Source organism: Globicephala melas, chromosome 11 (genome assembly GCF_963455315.2).
Source record: "Globicephala melas chromosome 11, mGloMel1.2, whole genome shotgun sequence".
NCBI classification, from domain to species: domain Eukaryota; kingdom Metazoa; phylum Chordata; class Mammalia; order Artiodactyla; family Delphinidae; genus Globicephala; species Globicephala melas.
This window is the reverse complement of record NC_083324.2, coordinates 34,181,377-34,208,219: the sequence shown is the minus strand read 5'-3', so window position 1 is coordinate 34,208,219 and position 26,843 is coordinate 34,181,377. Positions and strand designations below refer to the sequence as shown.

The window sequence follows — 26,843 nt, the reverse complement described above, 5'->3', positions numbered from 1 at the left end:
GCGAAGGGGCTTGTAGTGTGTGGTAACCGTTCCTCCTTCACGGCTCCCTCCCACTGGTGTAGGTCCTGTCCCTATTCTTTTGTCTCTGTTTGTTATTTTTTCTTTTGCCCTACCCAGGTACGTGGGGGAGTTTCTTGCCTTTTGGGAGGTCTGAGGTCTTCTGCCAGCGTTCAGTAGGTGTTCTGTAGGAGCTGTTCCACGTATAGATGTATTTCTGATGTATCTGTGGGGAGGAAGGTGATCTCCGCGTCTTACTCTTCTGCTATCTTCCCCCTCTCTCGGCATGTGGGATCTTTTGTTGCTGTGCGCAGGCTCTTCGTTGTGGTGCACGGACTTCTCTCTAGTTGTGGTGTTTGGATTTTCTCTTCTCTAGTTGTGGTGTGCAGACTCCAGGGCGCGTGGGCTCTGTAATTGTGGAGCACACATTCCAGAGCACATGGGCTCTGTAGTTTGCAGCACGCGGGTTCTAGTTGAGGTGCGCAAGCTCAGTAGTTGTGGCGCGCGGGCTTAGTTGCCTCTCAGCATGTGGGATCTTAGTTCCCTTACCAGGGATCAAACCCGAGTCCCTTGCATTGTAAGGTAGATTCTTTACCACTGGACCACCAGGGAAGTCCCAGCACCATAGCTTTATATGGGGAAGTGACTTGGCTTTAGTTTTTATTTTCCTCTTTTTCTCCCCGTTTTGGTCTTTCCATTTGCCAATGACAGCCAAATGAAGTTTTACAGTTAATCTTAACTTCTTATATAATGGTTGTTTTTTCTTCTTTTTTCCCCCTTATTTTTCAGCTCCCTCAGGCACAAAAGGTAAACTCTTTTCCATCACATTCCAGTCATCCCCAGAACTCACGAATTGTGCATGCCTCCATGGTCTTGTGCATTCGGCACTGTTCATGACCAGTGAAATGGTTTTCCTCTTAGGATTTTGGGAGCCTGAAGTTGGGCAGGAACAGAAAGGCCAACAGACTTAGCTGTCCACTAGCCCCTCGCCAACTTAGTCCCACCAGAGAGCCGTATGGTGGCCAGTGGTTTGGGGATGAATGTGTGCCCAACCATTTTGCTAAGAATTCTCAAATAATAGGTCAAGCGTAAGTTTGGCACATTCCTTCAAACATAGCGTTCCAGGCCTTCCCTGGGATACTTTCCTAGGGAGACAGGTAATATGAATAATTAATTAAGCCCAGTAACCATGTTTAGATTCTGGGCTCTTAATCCAAATCCCTGAAACTCACCTTGGGTTTCATTAATTGCAAACTCAACAGCTGCTTTGCTTGTCTCAACACCCATACCACTCAGAGAACATTAAAGCAGAGTTCTTGCCAATGGTCAGACCCTTTCACTGGTCCTCATTATCTGTCTGAGATGATCTGGTGCCACCATCTAGAATGTTCTCTGTCCAGAAAGATTACATGTGGTTGCAGTGCTGACTTTGCTGTATCATTCCCATGGCATGTCACTGCATCTTAAGGACAGTTATGGCAGAAAACATGTCACGTGATGCCTGCTGCATTGTTCTTGTGTATTTCACAAACAAAAGCAAGATTTTCAGAAGACAGAGTAATTTCTGGGGCCCAGATGTGAGTTGGTTTCATTTCAAGAGTTGAGGTAGGGCAGCACCCTGAAATTTAAGCAGTACCTCCTAAGCCCTCCAAATCAGAGATGATTTGGTTTTTTCTCACTAAGAGAGATATCACAACTGTTCTACAAAAGACAGTCTGTTCAGACCATATGGACAACCAGAGACCCAGAAATCATTACACAATTACTCAAATATATTTGAGATATTGAAACAAGGCAGGACATGCTAGTGTGTGACTTGGCTTGTGTTAATGTTTGATTACACTTCAGTGCCATCACAAAAGGACTGAACACTTCATTAAAAGTTAAAGTATTTGAGTAGAGCAACAGCTTCCAGGGTAAATATATGTTCAGAATTCCACATTATCTGGAAGGCTCGGCATCTTTGATAGGTCATGCTTGCTTAATTGCCCACATTTGAAGTTTCTTTGCAAAGTGACTTAAACTCAGTGCCTAAAAATGGACTGGCCTCAACTTACTAGTATTTATTCATCAAATTTCCACTGATCCGTAGACAAAAGCGTTCGCTTGTAAAAGATTCCTCATGAATTTGAGGTGCCATCAGCCATGGAGTTTAAAACAAAGTTCAAAACAAACCAGCACAGGATATGGTAAGAACAAATGTTGCTGGGCCATATGATTCTTCAATAGCACTTAGCTCATCACACTCTTTTCTTCTATCATCATATCTTATCTTGACTCACATCACATGCCCTGAAAAGTGGAGCCTATTATTATGATTATTGAAAGTTCAGTAGTGAGGAAGATGCTCCAGGGGCTTTTCCTGTGTCCCAAAGATACTTGACTGCCCAGCAGATTCGTTCTGCAACCCTAGATGACAAAGAGTAACCCTGCCTCCCATTCCTCACTATGGCTACAAATGGTCTTCTGTTATAATAGAGAAAGGTATTTACCTTAAACAAAAAATTAAGAGCCGTGTGTGAAATGACTTCAGAATTCTTTGGATAATTTCTGGGAAATTCAGCTCTTTGGAGAAGGAGTTTAACTATAAACCTCGGGTATCTGGGCTGGAAGATGAGGAGGGTTGAGGAGAGACACATTGCTGATTGAAGGCATTCACCCTCAGGACCACTAGTCTCAATTGTTGATGTATGAGCATCCCTACCCCTCATGTTCCTTCCCTTCCCCTCCCCAGTGTTACCAAAGGCTTTTGATAGAAGGTTAAGGTTCTTACAATCATCAGTTCCCCTCAAATGTATTGTCTTACTGCTTGACCAGCAAAAGAAGATGGTGGGTTCCATTCTAGCCTTTATCTGTTTGTGACCATGAGCAAGTCACTTAACGTCTCTAAGTCACTTAACCTCTCGTTATTCAACAAGAACGAGAGGCTGACTTTGTAGTTTTGTCATGAGAGTTATTTCTCTTACTTGCACCTACCACAGAGCCTGACATATGCTGAAACTCACAAAATTTAGAGTTCCTGTTACCATTTGCTCAGCTTGGCCCCCAGTGCTTTAGAGCAGATGAAGAGTGCAGTTAGACATGATGTGGTGGTCTGGGACCTCCATAGTGTTTTGTGGTCCTGACTCAAGCCTAATGAATAATCAGGAGATGTCAAAAGAGCCTAGAAGGAATGTGATGCTTCTCTTGGTTCATTAAAAACTCTGTGTATCACCTGCCTGTACCTCCTACATGGAGTCAGAAAGAAATGGAGACTGGACTTGAAATCCCAACAAAGCAAAGGCTTTCAGAAACAATTGTTTTGAGAGATTTCTTCCCAAAGCCTTTGACATTACCCATAGATTTCACCCATCCATGGCCATGATTATAATGAGTCCCTTCCAAACCCAAGAGTTTGTTGTTCTGGGGGTAAAAGGGAGGTAGCTCCAGCTGCTCTGTCTTTGGCCAGCTTTTCACATGAGATCATGAGTGCATACATTGCACCATATGTTGTCTGCATTTGTGCTATGTTTTTGTTGGAATCTCTCTTTGTATCATCTGCAACTGTTTTCTCTATAAATATTTTAAATAGTTATGTCTCTGTAAACATGCTTATTTTAATCTCTTGGCTGATCTACAACTAAAAATGTCCCATTTGGGTATCCCTCTTATGTGTAGCAGTCATTAAAGATTGTTGTCTATAAATTATCATTTTCGTGATGCTAATAATTTGAGGGTTTTCCAAAACTTCTCTTCTAGCCCTTTTGGCTATTTTCTAGAAGAATGGTTTGCAAAAAAAAAAAAAAAAGTTTTGTTTTCCCTGTGATTCTTAAGCACCTCTGAGATAATTTCTAGATTCTATAAATTTCAACCCTTAATACAAAATAGGGGTAGTACTAACTGGTTATACACTTGACCAATAAATATTTTCACCAAATACATAGGCAGTGTCCTGAACCTTGGTTAAAAAAAACATGTAGCAATACAGACCTGATGCCTTCAGGCCATCACAAAACTGTTCTTTTTAGTGGAAATTGAACCACTTTCTCCATTGGATTGATTGTTCTTGAGTTCAACAATGAAGAGAGGTCCATATGTAAGAAAGGTTTGCCTTTTTTCCCTTACATGGTACTTGACTTCTACAAAAATGGCTGGGAGATTCCATTTTATAATAATAACAGAATTACCCAAACCTTTGCAAATGTATGTTCAGTTGTCTCAAAAATAGTCCAGTTTTCATACTACATATTCATCCATGTAGGTTCTGTCTATAGGAACTAAACATCAGTTGTTCACTGTGTGATTAATCACTATAGCATGGAGCCTTGAATACTTAAAGGAAAAAATACTCTTTGGGGTATTCCAAATTTGGCTGTTCATATGGTTAACTTTTCCACACACAGATTTTCCCCTCCCCTTCATTTTGTGCTGTCTTCAAACAGCTTTGGAATTTGTCAAAGACAGTGTCTTGAAAGTTTTGAAGGTACTCCGTGTCTTGCCTGGCACTATATTAGTTAATATCAGCCTGAAAATTCTGAGCAGGCATAAGCATTTTTCTCAAAACCATGGTTAAAGAAAACCACATCTCTAATCCTGTTTGGAACAGCAATTGATGGATTCAGGGCTGCACAGTATGGCAAAACGATCCCTGTTTAATAGCCAGACCGTGTGTTTTGTTTCCTGTTAGGAATAGCTTAACTTGCCTCCTTGAACAAACACAGCAGGGCTTGAGATCTGTTGTTCTATGCCTGCTGTGATATTCTGTGCTGCTTAACTTGTATGAGGACTCAGGAGTGCATAAATTAGCTTCTTAAAAGAGTGTCGATTTGGGGGTTTTCTTTCAGGATGGAACTGTTTTATTAATTTCTCCCCCTAAGTGTAAATGGGATCCTGAATCCATTTGCATTTTCTTTGTTTCCTTGTTTATATTATATTTAGAAGGAATAAATGGAAGCAGTCATTTATCTAAAGACTTTTCTTTTCTTTTCTTTTTCTTTTTCTTTAGGTATAGACTCATGCAAGCAGAATTTGGCCAGCTCTTATCTCACTGTAATCAGATTTCAGCAATTGTGGGGCATCATTTATCATTCCTTGTCTCTTTTAACTTCTGCACTTTGAAATGTTGACTTGTCATTGAAAACAGAAATTTGAAAGTTTGCAAAGCTGCTGATTTCAGAGAACTGTAGGTCTAGTGATTTTAGTGTTTCATTACAGTTATATAACCAGCTAAATCAATGCAAATGAAGTGCAAAATGGAGAGGTGATAACTATTTACGTTTGGATCTGGTTTATGACTCATTTGCTTTTACTTTGACTGGCTTTCTGTCTAAATTATTATAGTTTGTTTTGATACTCGGTTTTCTTCCTCATCATTTACTGTTTGTTTGTTTTTTTCATATATATATATAATTTTTTTTTTTTTTTTTTTGCGGTACGCGGGCTTCTCACTGTTGCGGCCTCTCCCGTTGCAGAGCACAGGCTCCGGACGTGCAGGCTCAGCGGCCATGGCTCACGGGCCCAGCCGCTCCGCGGCATGTGGGATCCTCCTGGACCGGGGCACGAACCCATGTCCCCTGCATCAGCAGGCAGACTCTCAACCACTGCGCCACCAGGGAAGCCCTCATTTACTGTTTTATAGGAACACATACAGACATCTTTTATATGCATTCCGAAGCTGGGGCTGTTAAGATTGACTATCCTCAGAGTCCGAAAGATGATAACTACATCTTAAATTAGTAGATTTATTTTGTGAATAAGGCAAGGGAAATAGAAAGTGGAGCAAGTCCAGGCACTTTAGCTTCCCCCATGGTCAGTGTGATGGATTCTGTGGAAATCTGAGTTACAACATATTGTTCCACCATAATGATGATCACAGAACCAAACATTTTATTCGTTGCAGTAGTTCCATATGAGTGTACCTGTGGCATTCCAGACAAGCTGCCCTGCTGCTGAGAAAGGAGGTGAACTTTGCAAGGTTCACAGCCATGTGAATCTTAGCCAGTCCCTTTCCCATTGGCCCTGTTCAACTGTGTGTTTGAGACCATAAATAAATGAATGCAAGACCCTCAGATTCAAAGCGTATGGCTTCCTGATGGCGGGATGACCAACAGAACAGTGCAGAGGGGCTCTGGCTGAAGCCCCATATTGGCTGATGGGGGACCAGGGAGCTCCATTTTGGAAGCAGGATGCTATTTGCATTTCTTATTTAGGAGAAAAAATTTGTTAATTTTAATCAACCTCAAAATGTGTGTCTACTTGTGTATCTGGAAAAAAATTTTCAATTTGTACCCATTTTAATACATATTTGAATTTTTGTAGCGTTATGTACTGTTTTTTTTCTTCTTTTTTTTTTTTTTTTTGTGGTACGCGGGCCTCTCACTGTTGTGGCCTCTCCCGTTGCGGAGCACAGGCTCCGGACGTGCAGGCTCAGCGGCCATGGCTCATGGGCCTAGCTGCTCCGCGGCATGCGGGATCTTCCCAGACCGGGGCACGAACCCGCGTCCCCTGCATCGGCAGGCGGACTCTCAACCACTGCGCCACAAGGGAAGCCCCCGTACTATTTTATAATAAGGAAAAGAGCAAGGTGACAACTCAGAAGTTCATGAGCAGCACTTGCCAAGGCCCACCCACGATGAATGCTTAACTCAGCAAAATAGTACTGATAATGCTAGTCCATTGTACCTTAAAAGAGACACATTTGATACAAATAAAGCAGAAATGGTTTTGAAACACTGGTATAATGTGTTCTTTAAAAAAAAAGGCTAGACACTGTAAAGTCAAAAACTAAGAATTGATTTTAAAATCCCTAATATATCAATGCTTTCTAGTCCCAGACTTACTTTTTAGTGTCTTAGAAATTTAAAGTCTTCTTTCAGAAAATTCTCATTTAGTTAAGATATGTGAATGTCTTCTACTATTTATTTAAATTAAGCACAACTATAAAATATGACTCTCTTGAGGTGTTAAAACAATACAAACTCTACTCATAACATTGCTAAAATGAAATTGCCTTTTCTTTTGAAAGTCAAAAAAAAATCTAAATAAAAACAGTGGAATTTTAAAACTTAAATTGTTCTTACCTCTCCCCAGCCCCCACCCTCACCAAAGAAATTTATATACCCTTCTTCCTTCCGTATAGAAGGGAAGGCAGAGGATTGAGAAAAGTTCTTTCAAAAAGCCCAATGAATGGGAATATTGTGGCATTAATGGCAGCATAACCCATATTAAGCCTGGGACAGTCTTGGAGAGGGTATTACAGGACACCCAATGTTCTGATTTCCTTGCTTCTAGATGCAGTTCTGTAGGTCATTCTTATTGATCCTCAGGCAATATTGAACTCAAAGAACTGGATTGCTATTTTGAGGTCCCCTCTGTATTTACTGATAGATTTAGAACACCTGTATCCATCACTTGACATACTAGATATGTTTCCTGAAAAAGCAGTATATAAATCTACAGTTTATTGGTCAAGACCCTGGAAAAGAGTACCGTTTAAAGGACAGCTGCATGGAATAGCTTAATGAAGTAAAGAATTAAGCGACTGGCTTCCGTGGTGGCGCAGTGGTTGAGAGTCTGCCTGCCGATGCAGGGGACACGGGTTCGTGCCCCGGTCCGCGAGGATCCCACATGCCACGGAGCGGCTGGGCCCATGAACCATGGCCGCTGAGCCTGTGCATCCGGAGCCTGTGCTCCGCAACGGGAGAGGCCACAACAGGGAGAGGCCCGCGTACCGCAAAAAATAAATAAATAAATAAATAAATAAATTAAGCGACCTAGAATGTGTGAACTTGAGCCAGAAATACAATTTTTTCTGACTGTGTTATTATGTTTCCACTAGCTCAAAGGAGAGAGGGAGAGAGAATACACAATGAACAACATTTCAACACAGGACTAAGCAAAATCAATATAATTCAGTGACTAATTTGAAAACTAAATCTGTCAAACTAATTTGAAAACTAAATCTCTGTCAAAGTATAAGTCAAATCTATATCAAATCAATGGCAAATAACCGTCAGTGATTTTGTTTTTTTTTTTTTTTTTTTTTTTTGCGGTACACAGGCCTCTCACTGTTGTGGCCTCTCCCGTTGAGGAGCACAGGCTCCAGACGCACAGGCTCGGCGGCCATGGCTCACGGGCCCAGCCGCTCCGCGGCATGTGGGATCTTCCCGGACCGGGGCACGAACCTGTGTCCCCTGCATCGGCAGGCGGACTTTCAACCACTGCGCCACCAGGGAAGCCCAACCATCAGTGATTTTAATATGACTATATAGGTCCTCACAGGAGGGAATTTCCTGAGTGGCAGATGTAGTGGGTAACTCTCATGAATTACTCAAGTGAAAACATACACTTGCACTATATATACTCATAGGCATTGCCTTTCCTTTCTTCACTTTTTTTGGCATAATTTTTTTGATAAAAACAATTCTAATTTTCATCAACAGAATTTGTCTACTTTTATTGTTTCTGCACATTAAAATTGGAAAATTGGTCTGCCTTTTCATTTTTTTGTACTAAAGTCATGTATTTGTTGATCTGGTCATAGCTCAGCTGCCTAATCTTTTTTCCAGTCACATTATTCCCAGGTCAGACCCCCAATTAATGGATATATATTGATTACAAACCCAGATGTAGCCCAGTTCCATGAGAACTGGAGGGATGTCTCTGTGCAAGCTTCCAGGCATCACATGCCAAAGGATTCAACTGAAATGACCCTCTGGGGCAAACTGGAGCAGTTGTGCAATCGTGTACAGCAATAATACTGAGAAGTCCAAAAGCAGAAAGTTAGATGTTTATCCCTTCAAATTAACTGGAAGGGTTTTGGAAAACCTAGCCTAGTTTCATGAGGTAGAAAAATGTCAGGCAAAGGGCTAATGCCATGGTATGGACTTTCTTTTTCCAGAAATGACTCATGGAATTGAACCAATTGCTGAATCATGAGCCCTGTGTGCTTGGATTGGACCCATCCATGTCTGCCCAGGCCTGGGACACATTACATGATTTGGCCGGGTGCTTCTGAAGCATCTGTCCTTTCTTTCCTGACCTCCTTCCTCTCCAACAATTTCCTTCCCAATGTGCATCCTTCCCAACCTTCTTTAATATTTGCAATTACCACCACCCCCAACTGCTTTCTAAAGCATATTGTCTATATCATGGCATAAAGGAGAAGTATTTTTTTATTTTGTATATGTAATTTGAATGAAGAGATGGATGAAGTTCAAATTTGATAGAGCAGTGGATGGATTTCAGAGAAGCTTAGCCTAGAATGGTCTTTATGAGAACAGCTGCACTTGTTGGATGTGTCAGGCACTGTATTAGATGCTTTGCATCTACAATTCTATTTAATCCTCCCCAGAACTCTTGGAGATATTCCTATTTTAGGGATGCTTTGCTTGGTTGCCTCTTTTACTTCATTCCAAGATACTTAAGGCAAAACATGACATTTGTCTTTGTACCCCTAAAACAGGAGGCTGAGGGCAGAATGATTTGAACAGGAGCTCTAGTGTCAGGTTGGCCAAGGCTCAAACCCGCACCCTGCTGCCCTCTGTGACCTAGAGCAAGGTACTTTGCTCCTTTATCTTTAATTGATTCATCTGTAAGATGGGTATAGACATTTTACAGGGTTAAATTTAAAGCTATATAGATGTTAAATGTTTAAAGCAATATTTGGTAATAGCAAAACATGTTTGGAAATAGAATATGGCTGAGTGGATGGGTGGATGGATAGATGGAAGAATGAATGAATGGAAGGATGGATAAATACAAATGACTCAAGAAGTGTGAGTAACCTGTTCCGGAATAATTCAGGTCTCTTTGCTTCTGTAGCTCATTTCTCCTCTCTGTTCTGCTTTCCAAGGAAATCATAGTGTTCAACTAAGCAGGGTTTTTTTTAAGTCCTTTTCCTTTACCTCTTTGACATCATAAACCTTTTGCCCCTATCAGCAGCAGCTGCACATAGGTACCAGCCTCCCAGGCCCTCGTTACAGTCTAAGTTTGACCTCACTGGCACAGGCAAGATACACAAAGAAAGGTATTAAGAGAAGGAGCCAAGAGCAGGTAGAGGATGCACAACATAAAATGGACAGTGGTAGCCCTGGAGTCTTGTCCAGATTCTGGTACCAATTCTCTGTGACTCCTCTTCCTCTCTGAGCCTCATTTATAAAGTAAATAAAAGGACAGGATTAGAATAAATTCATTCAAGGAACATTTGCTGAGTGCTTCTTACATACCAGACTCTGTGCTAAATGCTATGGATAAAAGGAGGAACCATTCCCACTTCTGCCCTTGGAGTTCACAGGCTCTACAGAATCCCCAGCTTTTCTTCCAGCCACAGTGTTCAGTGACTTAGCTGTATTAACAGTTTGCACAAATTTGGTCCTAGATTGTATCGTAGGTTGTAGAGTAAATATGATTATCTTTGTAGTGAAGTTTGAGAACATCTGGTTCCCATTTCCAGTTTGTTAGGGAAGGTTTTATGGAGGAAGCAGCATTTCAGGGGGTCTTTAAACAAGGGAAAGGTTTTGTCCCAGGGCCCCGAAGCCCTGACTGTTGGCAGTGTTTTCAGGCATCTATTTGGGAGGCGTCTAAACCATAGTTTGTGAAAATATAAATCTTTGGCCACAATGGGGGTCAGTTATGTGTCATAGCTGATCATGAATATTGACCAAAATCCAGTGCCCCATAATAATTCCTATTGTCCTTATTTTGGGGCATTCCTGAAGTAAGCGTGTTGTACACTAATAAAGCAGTTCCCTAAGACAACTTTCAGATATGTTAATCTGTAATATTCTCTCGTCCATGGGTTTGCTTATATATGTGTCCCTGGTCAAAGACAGCATCCTCCCTCTGTCTAGATATTTACCCATAAAATGTATTCCCTGCTTAATGACTTAGATCTTTGAAACACTGGGAGAAAAAGAAACAACATAAAAATTTTCCTGAAAAATAACAACTTTATTAGAAGAAAGTTATTTTGAGATTCTCATCCAGATGATCTAACATTATCTAGCATTATCATTCACAAAGTTGTCTTTAGGTTGTTAAAAAGAGAGAGAACAAACAAATACAACAATTTAGTTCATAAAAGATGCAGTTAAAGTTCAAAGAGGGAAATCTGATTACTTTTATATTTAGACAACCTAAAATACAGTGAATCTCATAAGAATTCAGGATTTCCAAATCTCAGATGCAAGTAATAATGATTCAATAAAAAGAGGAAAAGTTTTGTCTAAAAGCAAAGTGTCATTTATGTAGCATTCTCAAGGACTGAGTGATGACACTTTACCAAGACAGTCAAATGCAAAGCAAGGGAGAAATGTCACTTGGAAGGTTTACTACTTCTTTATTATTCTTATTCTCTACTGCTACTTTCTTTTTTTTATAAATTTATTTTATTTATTTATTTTTGGCTGTGTTGGGTCTTTGTTGGTGCACGTGGGCTTCCTCTAGTTGGGGCGAGCCAGGGCTACTCTTCGTTGAGGTGCGCGGGCTTCTAACTGCAGTGGCTTCTCTTGTTGCAGGGCACGGGCTCTAGGTGCGTGGGCTTCAGTAGTTGTGGCACTCAGGCTCAGTAGTTGTGGCTTGCGGGCTCTAGAGTGCAGGCTCAGTAGTTGTGGCGCATGGGCTTAGCTGCTCCGTGGCATGTGGGATCTTCCTGGGCCAGGGCTCGAACCCATGTCCCCTGCATTGGCAGGTGGATTCTTAACCACTGTGCCACCAGGGAAGTCCCTCCACTGCTACTTTCTTAATGCTTTAAATTATTCAAGGTTCAGGCATCTTGCAAAAATATTGAAAAATGCCAGTACAAAATGGGAATCTAAACAATGGTTGGTGTTCTTAATTTGTCTAGATTTTAAAAAGGAAAGCAGTTCATCTGAGTAGTATCATAAAAGACAGGTAATTCATATTGCTTACATTGAAAGAATCAACTCCTCAATTAAAAATAATAGCACCTGCTTTTTCTAAATATCTTGTTATGAAGAATATCCAAAATACTGATAATCAAATATAATATGTTTAACCCAGAATGTAAAAACTTTATTCTGATAGCATTTCCATGTCAAAGTGTTACCATGGTTTGTTTAAAGGACTTTTTGATCTTTATGCAAAAAGGGATTTTTAAAATAGGATTACTGTTATATATTTGTTTGTTTGTATTTATTTTTAAGGCATTAATATTCATTGCTACCATATGTTACTGGGTGGTTTTATTTATTAATTAATTAATTTATTTTTGCTGTGTTGGGTCTTCGTTTCTGTGCGAGGGCTTTCTCTAGTTGTGGCAAGCGGGGGCCACTCTTCATTGCGGTGCACAGGCCTCTCACTATTGCGGCCTCTCTTGTTGCGGAGCACAGGCTCCAGACGCGCAGGCTCAGTAGTTGTGGCTCACGGGCCTAGTTGCTCCGCGGCATGCGGGATCCTCCCAGACCAGGGCTCGAACCCATGTCCTCTGCATTAGCAGGCAAACTTTCAACCACTGCACCACCAGGGAAGCCCCTGGGTGGTTTTATTTATAAAATGTTTTCTGTAAGTGAGAATTTATGGGATGTTCTTATTATTAAAATTTTCAATCATACAGAAAAGAGACAAATTTTTAAAAAAACACTTAATCAAATACACACACACACACACACACACACACACAGAGAGAGAGAGAGAGAGAGAGAGAGAGAGCCAATAGTGATTTAGGAATCGTTTGGTTTTATCACCGAAGCAAGCTATTCTTGCTTTCCCTTCTCATTTCAAAATGACTTCTTTGATTATTGAGAAAATGAATTTTTAAATGTGCCTGTGTATGTAAATCCTAGCCACTATTGAAACAGCCAGCAAATTTCATGATCATCACTAAAGGCTGTGGCAGTCTAAGTAATGTGAGAGTAAAATTCACAGCTAGAGTCAGATAATGTTAACATTAGCCAAGCAGACAATGTTGATACTGTGCTCCCTCTTCAGGCATAAAATGCACCAATAGAATTTAGTTTCCATGTCTCAGTGGGTCTCACCTGTGTTCTACCTCTGAAGTGTGTCTATATGTGTCTCCAGAGAAAAGGTCCTTCTGCATATACCCAGTACAAAAAGTTAAAACAGATCATTGAGTATGGTTCTTACTATATTCTTGCCCTGATACTTTTGTTCAGTATTGAGGATAAGGGATGTTGTAACGGTAGAAGGAGAGGGAGATTTGGGGGAGGGGAAGTAGGCAGGCATTGAAAAGGAGTAGATACAGAGCACTGTTTTTGATCTGGGAATAGGTGGGAAGCTCCAGGGATCTTTTCTGTGTCTTTTCTGTGTGTGTGACCAGGGGGTGGGGGTGGGGGTGGGGGTGATCTCTACGTAGCCACATACTCTGCACATGCCCTCTTTTCTTGATCTGTGTTTCCCTACTGTTCTCCTTAGTGCTGTCTCACCAAGTAATTTGTACAGAGTGTTATTCTGATGACTTTCTACTCTCCAGCTCTCCCCTCACCATGGAGTGTGGAAACTGGAGAATATGGGTGTTATCTGTCCCACCCACATTGCCCCTCATCATGTGTTAGCCAGAGAATGGCCCCTGGGGGATTCCAAGGTCATTTGTAAACTTGAGCTCATGTAGAAAGGAGAGAATGCCAAGGTTTTGGCTTCCCTTCTGTTAAATCTGTGTTTGAGAAAGTAGGTGTGAAGGAACCCCCCTTTTCCTGCATGCCCTCATCACATTCTCAGATCCTGAATGCTTTAAAGAAACAGTGGTTCTCCTTTCAAAATGTTTCATCTGATATTTAAAGATGTACACAGCTGCATCTTTCCACCAAAGGTTATTGACAGAAGGAATAGTTGATATCGCCTATCTGTGTTTCAGTTCAGTGGGGAACTTAGTGACATTGGTTACAGTTAAAATACATTTTTATTGGTAAGGCCCATACTCTGGAAATGGCTTATCACCCAGGACCTTGTGTCTGCAATTCACCCTGCTTGCCTCTAGATGGTGGTAGTGTCTTTTCCTGGAGTGCAATTTAGTGTTCATACCAGGTGTTGGAAGGAAGACAGAAGAAATGCAGCTGTGTACTCACAAATTACATAAACATATATAAAATATTTATGTATTATGTAATATATTTATATGATGTACTCTATTAATGCAGTCAATATGCTGATCAACTTTAATAAGAAAAGAAAAACATACAAACATAGGAGGAGCAAAATATAGAAGAAATATGATATTTGCAGAGAGTTAGTGAGTTGGCCTTTGTTCTTGGCTTAGAGCCATTCTCTTCCTAAGCTGAGTTCCCCATTTGTGCACAACCTTCTCATTGAGTCCCAGCCTCCAGGGCTGAGCACATCTGGCAGGAGGCTCTGCTGAAAACCACCTGGCAGCCCTCAAACAGGCTTCCAAGCCTGCTGCCCTTAACTCGCTCAGATCTCTCCTCAGGGCCAGGAGTCCTGCTTGCCTCCTTTCTCTGGGGCTTTGCACTCACCACCAGGGGCCTCCAGCTATAGAATAAACAGAGCATTCTGCCACTGGTGCTGGCAAACTTCCTCTGATTGGAGATATGAAAGAAGGCAACATAGTAGATGTCCTCCAAAAGTCACAAATCCAATCCATGTTCATTTGGGCAAAGAGAAAAAACTTATTGCCTCAACTAACCCAACAGAAGAAAGCATGGATGGGGTTGATCTTAGGGATGAAGGCATTCAGGACTGGTACCTTCCCTCCCTCTCCCCGTTCCTCCCTCCTTCTCCTTCTGCTTTTCCCTTATCACACACACACACACACTCTCTCTCTCACACTCTCTCATCTCTCCTCATCTCTCTGGGTTTACTTTATTTTCTCAATTGCGTCTCTATGAGGAGGGGACATAGCTGTTAGGCTTACATTCCTAAAACCACACACAAAAGAGTGTAGAGAGTTTTTCCTATTTGTTCCAGATGGAAAAAAGGAAAAACCCCCAAATAGCCCATTTTGAATCATGTGTCTAATTAATAAACCAATCATTGTGACCTGGGCAGAGTTTGTGTGTATTTTTGTGTGTATGTGTGTGTGTGTGTGTGTGTGTGTGTGTGTGTGTGTGTGTGTGTGTGTGTGTAGTGCTGTGGTTGGCACAGCCTGGGTTGGATACCCAGCCACACGTGCAGGGTGGGAGAGGTTAACTGTCAAGAAAACCTTGTGAATGGAAGGGGTGAAGAAGATTTCCCTAAAGGAAGGGGTTGATATTTGCAAAAGAAGGAAAAGAAAAGTGCCGGGCAATTTTTTTAAAAGGTCTCCCCTGCATTGTTCCATTTGTAAATATTTTTAAGTATAAAGTAAGTGATGAAATTACTGTGCGGCAGTAATTTCCTAGTGTTGTTCCTAGTGTTCCTAGTGTTTCCTAGTGTTGTTCCTAGTGTTGTTAAACTGGTTTTCAGAAAGCTTCTGAATTTGTCCTATAAACCCTGAAAGATATCAGTAAATGCTGGACATTTTTATTTTAGTTAAGGCTGGTCATAAAGAAGACAGCCTTCTGCTCCCGTGTAGAGAGACAGTGTACCGCCCCAGCCAGCTCTTCCCCATTTGCCTCATTAGCTTTCCTGTCCCCACTAAGACCTATGTCTTATTCCTGGTTATCTTCCCAGCACATGGCATGGAACTTGGCACATAGCTGATGCTCAAGGAATGTTTATCAAGGGAATCAATGAATAATAATGACTAAACCTGCAACAAAATTGATAGAACACAAATCTGGTTCTGTTATCCTATCTGGGGCCACACCCTAGAGCGGCGCCTGCATCGAGCTAGTGCCATTGGTGGGAAACTAATCAAGCATTAGGAGGAGAGGCCTGGCATCACTGCATGTACCTCACAAATGCATATTCATATGAGCCCATATGCATGATTAACTTGGGAAGCTGACAGGAAGCAGTCAATCTGTTGAGCAAGTTTGTGTTTTATAAACCAGATGTTTGGTATTATTATTCATCATTTCCTTTGATACCAGAATGGTCTCCATTATGTAGCATAGGAAATGAAGGATATGGAATAATATACACTTATTATACAACAGAACACCACAACCAAGCATTTCAGAGGCCTGTTCAAAGCCTGGGCAAGTATAATTGAACGGCAGTTCATTTTAAGATTCCCACTTGGACTCAAGTTAATGGGATTTTGCCTAGATGGACCATCGCGACCCCCAGTCTCCCACTCCTACCCTTGGAAAATGAATGTTGACTCTATGTCTGCGTTTTTCTTGGAAGCCATGTCTATGAATCATAAGCAGTGCTCTTGCCTCAGTGTCTACTACAGGTTAGGGAGCCACAGGAAAGCAGGGACCCCCTAGTGTAGTGCGGGGACAGAGGGTGTCTGGCTGTGGTTTGCTGCATAACTCCTGCTTGGTGGTCTTAAAAAAAAAACCAAAACCTTTTGCCACCAGCTGCTATTTCCTATGGCAGGAGTACAGAATGCCTTTCAATCATAAAGTGCTTACCGTGCAAATTAACTTTCAATTTGATATTCACTCTCCACAAAATGTTTAAGATTCACAGGACCCAGACCCAGTGGAAAGTGGGAAAGATGGAGCTGGCGGGTGCAGAAGAGCATCTTCATGTTGTGCAAGTGATATTTCCGGAGTGCTGCCAGCCCTCATGGCCATACTGATGAGCTGGTATAACATCAGAAAGGCTACAGGTTAGGGTTCTGGCCAAGCCAGTACAAATCTGGGGCAGAATTGTCCCTGAAAGAGGGACATGTGAGCTCATAACAGTGGCTAGACTGAGATCACTGCATTTCCCTTGTTTACCTGGGGCTGGTTTAAAATGAGTGGTTTCTGTACAAATGTAATATTATGGGTTTTTTGAAAATTTTAAGTAACGCAGTAATTATATTTGGAATTAGCCCCTGAGTGAAGTTGTTACTATTTTCTGGCCTTAATATTTGGAAGTTAGTTTCCCGTGATCTTATATTTATGCCAGGACAAGTACCAGTGACTTATAACTGATTTTTACTGTTTGCAGGAAAAAAGCTTCATTTCTCATTATTGTCAATGGTATGTTTTGATTTTATCCGTGATACATGTTGGCATTGCTTGAAATTTTGATTTGAGTTGCAAAGTGGAAGTTCCCCAGGGTTATGGATCAGCTCAACTCAGTTTTCTTTGTAGCATTAAGGATTAATCAAGGAGTCAGAATATGGGAAGATTTCTGATTCTGAGGGAGATGTTTATTGTGGGTTGGTTCTGCCTTTGAAAATGGCCTTGCATGCCCCCATTGATGGCCATAGTATACTTTAAGTATTTTTAGCAAGGTGTTGGAACCATGGTTTCACAAACTGTTATATACCAGTTGGTTTGGTTCCTGGCAACAATAACTGTTAGCATTATCTCATAGTTAATATTATTTGGTTCTTAATATGATACATCCAGTTTGTTTATTTATACTAACACCAAAGTTAGGCTGTCCCAAATAATAGATTATATGATTACAATGTGTATTACTCAGGATTCTCCAGAGAAAGAGAACCATATGAGATATATATGTATTTTTTTTCTTAAGTGTAAGGTAAGTATACACACACCCACACACATACACACACACAGAAGGAGGGAGGGAGAGAGGGAGGGAGGGAGAGAGAGAGGTTTATTTTAAGCAATTGCCTCACATGAATGTGGGGGGCTGACGCATCTGAAAAACTGTAAGGCAGGTTGGTAGGATGGCAATTCCAGCAGGATGGGATTTTACAGTCTTGGGTCTGAAGGCAGTCTGGAAGCAGAATTTCTTCTTCCTTGGGGAACCTTTTTTTCTCTTAAGGCCTTGAACTGATTGGATAAAACACACCCAGATTATGTAGGATAATCTGCTTTATCAAAGTCTACTTATTTTTTATTGAAATATAGTTGCCATGTAACATTATCTTAGTTTCAGATGTGCTACATAGTGATTTGCAAATATTATGAAATGATCATCACTATGTCTAGTAACCTTCTGTCCCTGTACAAATTATTATGTTACTGACCATATTCCTTATGTTGTGTATTATATCCCCGTGGCTTATTTATTTTATAGCTGGAGGTTTGTATCTCTTCAGCCCCTTCACCTATTTCGCTCCCACCTGCCCCCCGCTCTGGCAACCATCTGTTTGTTCTGTTTCTGTGAGTCTGTTTTTATTTTATTTTGTTTGTTTGTTTTGTTTTTTAGATTCTACATATAAGTGAGATCATACTTATAAGTGAGATCATTTGTCTTTCTCTGACTTATTTCACTTAATATAATACTCTCTAGATCCATCCATGTTGTCACAAATGGCAAGATTTTTTTATGGCTGACTATATTCCATTGTGTGTATATATCACATCTTCTTTATCCATTCATCTCTCAATGGACAATTAGTTCGCTTCCATATCTTGGCTATTGTAAATAACATTGCAGTGAACATTGGTGTGCATATCTCTTTTCGAATTAGTATTTTATTTTCTTCCGATAATTACCCAGAAGTGAAATTGCTAGATCGTATGGCAGTTCTATTTTTATTTATTTATTTATTTATTGGCTGTGCTACGTGGCTTGTGGGATCTTAGTTCCCAGATCAGGGACTGTACCTGAGCCCTCAGCAGTGAAAGCATGGAGTCCTAATCATTGGACCGCTAGGGAATTCCCGGCAGTTCTATTTTTAATTTTTTGATGAGCCTCCATACCGTTTTTCACAGTGGCTGCACCAATTTACAATCCCAACAGTGCACAAGGATTTCCTTTTCTTTACATCCTCACCAACGCTTGTTATTTGTTATCTTTTCGATAATAACCATTCACTGACAGGGATGAGGTGATATATCATTGTGGTTTTGATTTACATTTCTGTAATAGCGATGCTGAGCATCTTTTCATATGCCTGTTGTCCATCTGTTTGTCTAATTTGGGAAAACGTCTATTCAGGTCCTGTGCCCATTCTTCAGTCTGGTTGTTTGTTTATTTGATGTTGAGTGTATGTGTTATTTGTATATTTTGGAAAATAACGCCTTATCGGATATATAATTTGCAAGTATCTCCTTCCATTCAGTAGGCTGCCTTTTCTTTTTTGTTGATAGCTTTTTTTGCTCTGCAAAAGCTTTTTAGTTTGATGAATCCCATTTGTTTATTTTTGCTTTTGTTTTTCTTGCCTGAGGAAACACATCCAAAAAAATTGCTAAGACCAATGTCAAAAACCATACTGCCTGTTTTTTTTCTAGGAGTTTTATGATTTCAGGTCTTACATTTAAGTCTTTAACTGATTTTTAGTCTACTTTTGAATATGATGTGAGACTGTCCAGTTTGATTCTTTTGCATGTAGCTGTCCAGTTTCCCTAATACCATTTATTGAAAAGGCTGTCTTTTCCCCATTGTATATTCTTGCCTCCTTTGTCATAGATTAATTGCCCATATAATTATTCATATAATGAACCCATATAAGTGTGGGTTCATTTCTGGGCTCTCTATTCTGTTCCACTGATCTATGTGTCTTTCTTTGTGTGCCAGTACAGTAATGTTTTCATGACTGTACCTTTTGTAGTATAGTTTAAAATGAGGGAGCATGATCCCTCCAGCTCTATCCCTGCATGTGGCTCTCTGCAGAGCCCCAAGGTGGTACCAGCCCACTGTTGGGTGGGGCTGGGTCCCTCTTGCTCTAGGCTAGAGGGAGGATTCCAAAATGGGGCTTGCCAGTGCCAGTGTTGTTGTGGAACAAGCTCCTGAAACTGGTTGCTGCCAGCATCTCTATCTGCAGGGGGAGTCCCAGTTGCCTCCTGCCTCTCCGGGAAGCTCTCCAAGGTCAGCAAATGGGTCTGACCTAGGCTTCTCTTAAACTACTGCCTCTGTGCTGGGACTTGGAAAGTGTGATATTTTGCAAGCACTCTTTAGGAGCAGAGCCTCCATGTCCTGTCACTCTATGGCTCCCCTAAACATAAGCCCTGCTGGTTTTCAAAACCAGACGTTCTGGGGTCTTGTCTTCCCAGTGTAGGATCCCTGGGATGAGGAGCCTGATGTGGAGCTCAGACCACTCGCTCCTTGGGGAGGACCTCTACGATTGTGATATTCCTCCTGTTTGTAGGTTGCTGACCCGGAGGTATGGGTCTTGACTTTACCACGTCTCCGCCCTTCCTATCCATCTCGTTGTGGTTCCTTCTTTATGTCTATCGTTGTGGAAAATCTTTTCTGCTATCTTCAGTTTGTTCTCATAGATAGTTGCTGTGTAAGTAGTTGTAATTTTGGTGTGTCTTTGGAGGAGGTGAGCTCTGGGTCTTCCTACTCCACCATTTTGGCCATCTCTAAAACCAACTGATTTAAATGTTAATCGCATCTAAAAAATACATTCACAACAACATCTAGACTGGTGTTTGGTCAAACAACTGGCACTGTTGCCTAACCAAGTTGCCACATAAAATTAACCATCACATCATGAATTCCCAGTCCTTGAGGGATCTTGAGATTCTTGTGTTGTTTTGCTTGTCATGGAGGAATATAGGCCTATCTTGATATAGAGGTAAAACTAATAAGAACATGGCCTCCTCTATCCCTGTTAGGAGTTTTCCCAAAGCATATAAGTTTCTCTTTAACTATCATGGTTATTGATGGTGGAAAGCATTGCCTTTTTACAGTGCTTCTTGGATTTTAATATGCATACTAACTATTGAAATGAAGATTCAGATTCAGAGAATCTAGAGAGGACTTGGGATTATGCATTTCTAGGGCACTCAGGTGCCAGAGGTACTGCCATTCTGTGTACCACATTACAAGTAATGAGGTCCTATTGCTCAAATAACCTATTGGAAGAACAAGACTGGTAGAAGATTGACTGAGTTTAATGACCTTTCTCAGGAGGCCAGTCAGTCTGTGGGGACCTCAGTCTATGGGGACCTCTAAATTTTAGGATCTTCTCTTTATAGTGCCTTTTCCCAAGAAGACCGAGGGAGCAACACCTCCTTTTTCTATGGAATTGAAGTGACAGAGAAGTGCCCAAACATCAGAAAACACTCTAGACTGAAGATAGTGGATTCTTATTCACAGATTGCTTCATTTGAAGCTTGAATGGGCTGTGAAACCAGGAAGTAAACCTCTCCCACCAGACTTGCCAATTTTGGTCTCTATCCGCAGTGCCACATGCCTTGATCTTACTGGAGACTCTGCTACTTGCTAGCCATGTGACCTTGAAGGCAGGGAAAGGAAACTAGCATCTTTTGAGCACCTGCAGATGCCAGGTACCTTGCTGGGCAGTTTCACATTTTATCTTCATGGCAACACTGTTGGGGAATACTTGGCATTATTTCATATGAGGACATGAAGGCTTAGATAATGCAGTTAATAAAGATTCAAAGCTGAGAATTAGAACGAGGTTTGTCTTGGACCAAAGCCTACTGTGGTCCAGGACTCAGTTTCCCCATTTGTTAATGGGGCAGAGTAGGGGTTCCTGCCTTTCTCCTAACACTGTTGTGAAGGACGATTGGGATGGTGGTCTCAGTGCATTTGTATGCAATTCAGTGAGTTACAGAAGTGTATTATGTGCCAAATTTCAAGAGTTCTTCTTCCGGGAGGGATGTTCAGCTTCTTACCAGTGATTTAAAGATGAGCTGTTCAAATTATTTTTTTATTTTGTTTGTTTTCCATCTGGGACTGACATACAGAGATACGCAGAAGTTCAAAAAGGCCATGACTCAGCTACCTTGGGGAGAATAAATGCTTCCAGATTCCATTGTTTCCAGCAGGGGCAACTCATAAAACCCCTTATGCTCATGCTTTCTGATCCTCAATTTCCAGATTAAGGAGAAGCATTAATATTGCACATATTGAACATAAAAGTCTGCAAAGTAAAACAGTAAAGTCAGTCTGTAGTAATAAAATAAAATGAATCACTGAGATCCAAACAGGGCTTTATTTGAACTCAAATAGCTGAATGCAGTAAACACATCAGCTGGAGTGACTGATGGTAACTGACGTTGTTTCCCCTGCTGGGGAGGAGGGGCTGGGATCTTCACCTGCACGTCAGGGTGGAGGAATGTTGCACTCCCACCTATGCCATAAAGGCTCGAGTGGACCCTGGTCCATTCCCAACAGCCCCTGGTCAGGAGAGGATGAGATAGTCAAAGGGTATGGCCTCCAGCACTATTTATCCTAGATCTTTCTCAGGTAACTGGCTTTTCTGTCTCCATCCAGCTTGCCAATGGTCAGGGCCCCGTCCTGATGACCACGGTCGCCATGCCTGTGTTTAGTAAGCAGAACGAAACTGTGAGTACAGTGACTGGATTTCCTACTTGTTGCTAGGACGGTTGTTATCTCAGACCCCCTCTGACTCAAGCTTTGGTGCCCTTTATTTACTCATTTAATTTAAGGATGGAGGGTGTATAATTTTTCCTCACTTTTAATCCTGCTGGTAGCATCATGAAATCAAGAGTAGATGAGAGATGAGACTTCCCTGGTGGTCCAGTGGTTAGGGCTTTGTGCTCCCAATGCAGGGGCCCCAGGTTTGATCCCTGATCAGGGAACTAGATCCTGCATGCCGCAACTAAGAGCCGGCACAGCAAAAAAAAAAAAAAATAGATGAGAGGAATTCAAGCAGGCATCATTTTACAGTTTGTAGCACTTTTCCAAAATTTAAGTGTTTAAATGACCAGAGGAAGGAAACCCCCAGAAAGAATCCTTGATTGTAGTGGGTTAACCTCTCTCTGATTTACAGGTACCAGCCTTGAATTAGATTCCCAGGGCTGTGGCAACAAAGTGCCCCAAACAGGATGGCTTACAACAATAGAAATGTATTCTCACAATTCCAGAGGCTAAAAGTGCAAAATCAAGGAGTCAGTTCTAGGGAAGACTCCTTCCTTTCCTCTTCCAGTGGCCCCAGGAGTTCCTTGGTTTGTGGCAGCATAATTCCAATCTCTGCCTCTGTCTTCACATGGCCTTCTTCTCTCCTTATCTCTCTGTCCTCTCTTCTTCCTCTAATGACACAAATCATTGGATATAAGCCCCATCCTACATCCAGGATGATTTTGCCTTGAGATCCTTAATTAATTACATCTACAAAGACCCTATTTCCAAATAAGATCGCAGCCTGAGGTTCTGGGGACACTTGAATTAGGGGGAAACAACAGACAACAGCGATGAGTATTTTCTTCTAGAAGCCCCTTTCTGACATTAGAAAGTTTAGTACACCACATTGACCTTGGGACCTGGGACCCTGGAGGCCTATTCCTTCCCCTTAGTCCTTGATTCCAGCTTGCTGCTAAAAATGTGTTAGGGTTATTGCATCTTTCTCTGGCTATTTAGTCTCTCTCTCTCTCTCGTGGGCACCAGATGGCAGTGTAAATTGAGAAAGTAGTTAACATGTAAAGTGTTTCCTATAAAAAGTTTCCATAAGAGAAACTGATTAATGATCATAAGTCCTTAGCTTCTTGATTTTCAGGAGAGAGAAGAAAATGGTTTTTAGGGTGTCTTGGTATGGGCGTGTGTTGAGGGATATATAGTAGGTAATGTTTGGCCTGAGAAGCTACCATTCTTGCCTAGGAATATTTTGGGCAGCGGATGGGGAATAGAAGAGGTTCCCTCATAGAGATCCAGGTTAATCTTCAATCTCTCTCAGTTTGAAGAAGGCACCAGACAGTGATCTATGATGTGTGGCTTTTCAGGAGGTTCTATTTCTTCTACCAAATTAACATACTATTGTTGGTATTGTTTAATGTTTCTTTTCAACAGAGATCGAAAGGCATTCTTCTGGGTGTGGTCGGCACAGATGTCCCAGTGAAAGAACTTCTGAAGACCATCCCCAAATACAAGGTAATGCATCACATAATTAATAGTCAAGGGCCAAGTGCACAAGATAATTTCACAACCTGCCGTAGTGACAAGGAAAACATGAAGGAAGGAGGCCCTTCTACTCTCTTCTAGAGGGCTCTGTTTTGTTTTGTTTTGTTTTGTTAGAATAATAATAGTCCATGCAGGTCTGATTAGGTCTACATGTGCCTATCCAGGTTTGTGTGAGTCTGCGGAAATCTACACAAGTCTGTGCAGTTCTCCACAGGTCTTACACCTCTGATGGTTTTCTAAGCCAATCTTGTTTCACCCCAATCTGAGGACCCTCTAAAACCTGTTACTTCTTAACAGGAACCCAATGAGGCACAAAGAAAAGTGGTCTCTGACTCTCGACTACGTATTCCCTTTATCCTGGAAGGTGATGGGGTACAAATTAATATTCCTTTCCTAAAGCTGCATTAAACCTATGGCAGTAAGGGAATTGTAAGTTTGTTTTAAATTCTGGGGATAGTTGAGAGGGTGGAGTAGGTAATTTTGGAACAAAGAGATTAGGGCAGGCCTTGGTAGGCCACTGCCTTGGGAGTTTAGAACAACATGGAAAAGAAACACTAGATGGAAAGGCTCAGAAAAGGGTGTGGCGGGGGGTGGATATGCTAGAACCAGCTCTGCGTGTGAGGCCAGCCCTACCTCGAGAGAGAGGGTCATGCTTTCCCCCTTACCTGGCTATATTCCCAGCACTCTGTTCCCAGAACTACTCTTTGGTTTATTTAGTTCTTCCACATTTGGGGACAGAGGGGCTCTAATGTGTCATCCCAGTGCCACCTGCAGCCCAACCTCTTTCCATGAGAACAAGCATCCCAAGCTCCATGTGATTTCCCAGAGGTCCACAGACTGGATCTGCCCTCTCTGGGGCAGGCAGGCACACACAGTGACAGACTGCACTGCCACCTAGGCTGGGTGCAGGAGTTGGCAAGTTGCTATGAAGGGGACACGGTGGCAGTAACCATTTTGTGGCCCATAGGGATGATATTACTTGGTATTTATGTTCTTTGGCTGCTGTGGTTAAATAAGCACTTTAACAAAATCAGAGCAACGGACAGGCCAGGAGCCTGGTTTCCATCCAAGTCAGGTTCAGGCTCTACTACCTTTAGAGCAGTGTTGTTCCAGCTTCAACCTTTTGCTTCCCACCATCGTAACACATTGTCTTTTCTTTGTACCACCTGCAGAATTACTGAACAGATCTTTTTAAATTTCATTTGACTGGCACTTTTTCTTAATTATCTCTTCTAACCTCAGCCTGAACAGCCACATGTGAAGTCGTAAATTGAGATATGGTCATTATATTTTTCTGATACATAGGTTAGCCAGGGGAGTAACATGCAGGTTTTCCTTTTAAGAAGATGGCCCAGAGAGTCCTTGAACCCCATGCAGAAAACTCTCACCTGTTCCCTAGTGGGGGCTCCCCAGAAAAGCAAATCAAGGGGTGAGAAGAGGAAGGTCCCCTTAAGCCCTATCCCAGTGCTATGGAACTGCCCAAGAGCCGTCTCTGTGTATGCATGCATGGGAGTGCAGGGGGGCAGGAAGCAGCCCCTGCTCCTTGTCCTGGGAGGAGTTCATGGACTGACATGGTTCCCCTGGCTGCACAAGGGTTGAGACCATACCGTCCCCTCTTCCCTCAGCATGAAGCAGACCAGCTCGCCCATCTCCATCTCTGGCCCACTCACAGACTGACGAGGGTTCTTTCCGTTCCCATCTGGAGGGAGGCAAGCTCCTTTGGGCTGGGAATCTGAGATTCTTGGCTAACTGGCAGGGCCCCCTCCCTTACCACCTCATTCCCTGATGTGCTGAGCCTGCCTCACCACCATTGTGAGAGGCCCTTCTTCCTGGGCCTTGGCAGGAAGAGGCAATGGTTAGTGCTCTGGAAGAAGATACATTTGGAGTTCAGCTCCATCACTGAGGAGCTGGGTATGGACAACTCTCTCAAATCCTTAGTTCCTCTCTGTCCAATGGTGATAACAATAGAACCTGCTTGTAGATTTGTGTGAAGAATTGACCACTGTCATCAGTCAGGAGCAATGGTAACACACTGGTCAAGAGGACAGATTTGACCCCCAGCCCCTGGTACCTGCAGCCCTCTTCCACAGGGAGTACTGCTTGCAGAGAGCTATTGACACCTTTCCTACCAGATTCTGACACCTGTGGCTTCACATCCACTGATCCTTTGCTAACCCAGAATGCCCAACAGAACGATGGGTTAACTGAACAATGGACTAGGCAACCACATGCTGGGATTCTCAGCCACCTTTGAAAATGGGGTTTTCAAAGAATTTTGAAAGACACGGGGAAAGGCTTACGATACAAGGTCATGTGTGTTAGGCAAGATTCTTAAGTTTGACGACAAGGATAGGTCCACCTTTTTGACAGAAGGCCAGGATAAGAGCAAGAGAACAGATCACCAGGCATCACAGCAAGCCCTTATCCAAGCTAGTCAGCTAAATGGATGACTGCAGCCAAAATGAACAGGTCACCCCTCAGAGGGTTGGATGCAAAGTGACAGGTGCAGAAAACACCTGTTTAAAAAAGCACCATTTTGTGGTACAAAATGGGATGTCTCAAGGTATAATATTAGCAGATAACATTTGCCCAGTACTCCGTGCTGTGCAACGAACATTACCCCCATCATGTTGAGAAACCTTCCTCAGGTAAGTGCAGTGCTGTTGTATCCATTCTACTCATGAGGAAACTCAGGTTTGCAGGGCTTATGTTCACAGAGCTCAAGGCTACATAAGTAGGAAGTGGTGAGTGTGATTTGAGCCTAGATCCACATTCTTAGAGCAGATCTAAGCCATTCACATACTACTTCATATACTCTCTGTACCATTATTTACTTAATACTTCACTTGTAAATCAGCCTGAAACTTTCTTCACTTAACTAAATTTTGATAGGAAACCCATCATTTCTAAAAAGAAAAGCCAGTGTCAATTTGCATTATAGAAGATAATTGTAAAAAAAATTATAAAAACAAAATAATAGTATTAAATAATTGATTCCAAGGTTCTGAACTTGAATTCTGTTCTCTTTTTTCTTTTAAGTTAGTATTAAAGGCAAATGTTAAAGATATACTAATGGAAAGTTTATTTTTGATATAATTGGA

General features: G+C 41.8%; 1 protein-coding gene across 5 annotated transcripts in view; it reads left to right on the top strand.

The window, feature by feature from the left end:
- Window positions 1-26,843, top strand: part of CACNA2D3 (calcium voltage-gated channel auxiliary subunit alpha2delta 3) — a 784,865-nt gene that overhangs the window by 557,855 nt on the left and 200,167 nt on the right. For 2 of the 5 annotated variants that reach the window (XM_060307837.1, XM_060307833.1), the window contains 3 exons: window positions 787-804; window positions 22,099-22,170; window positions 23,632-23,712. In XM_060307837.1, coding sequence (XP_060163820.1) covers window positions 787-804; window positions 22,099-22,170; window positions 23,632-23,712 — 171 coding nt within the window. The remainder of the gene's footprint in view (window positions 1-786; window positions 805-22,098; window positions 22,171-23,631; window positions 23,713-26,843) is intronic. The other 3 variants (XM_060307834.1, XM_060307835.1, XM_060307836.1) reach the window with 3 other exon arrangements.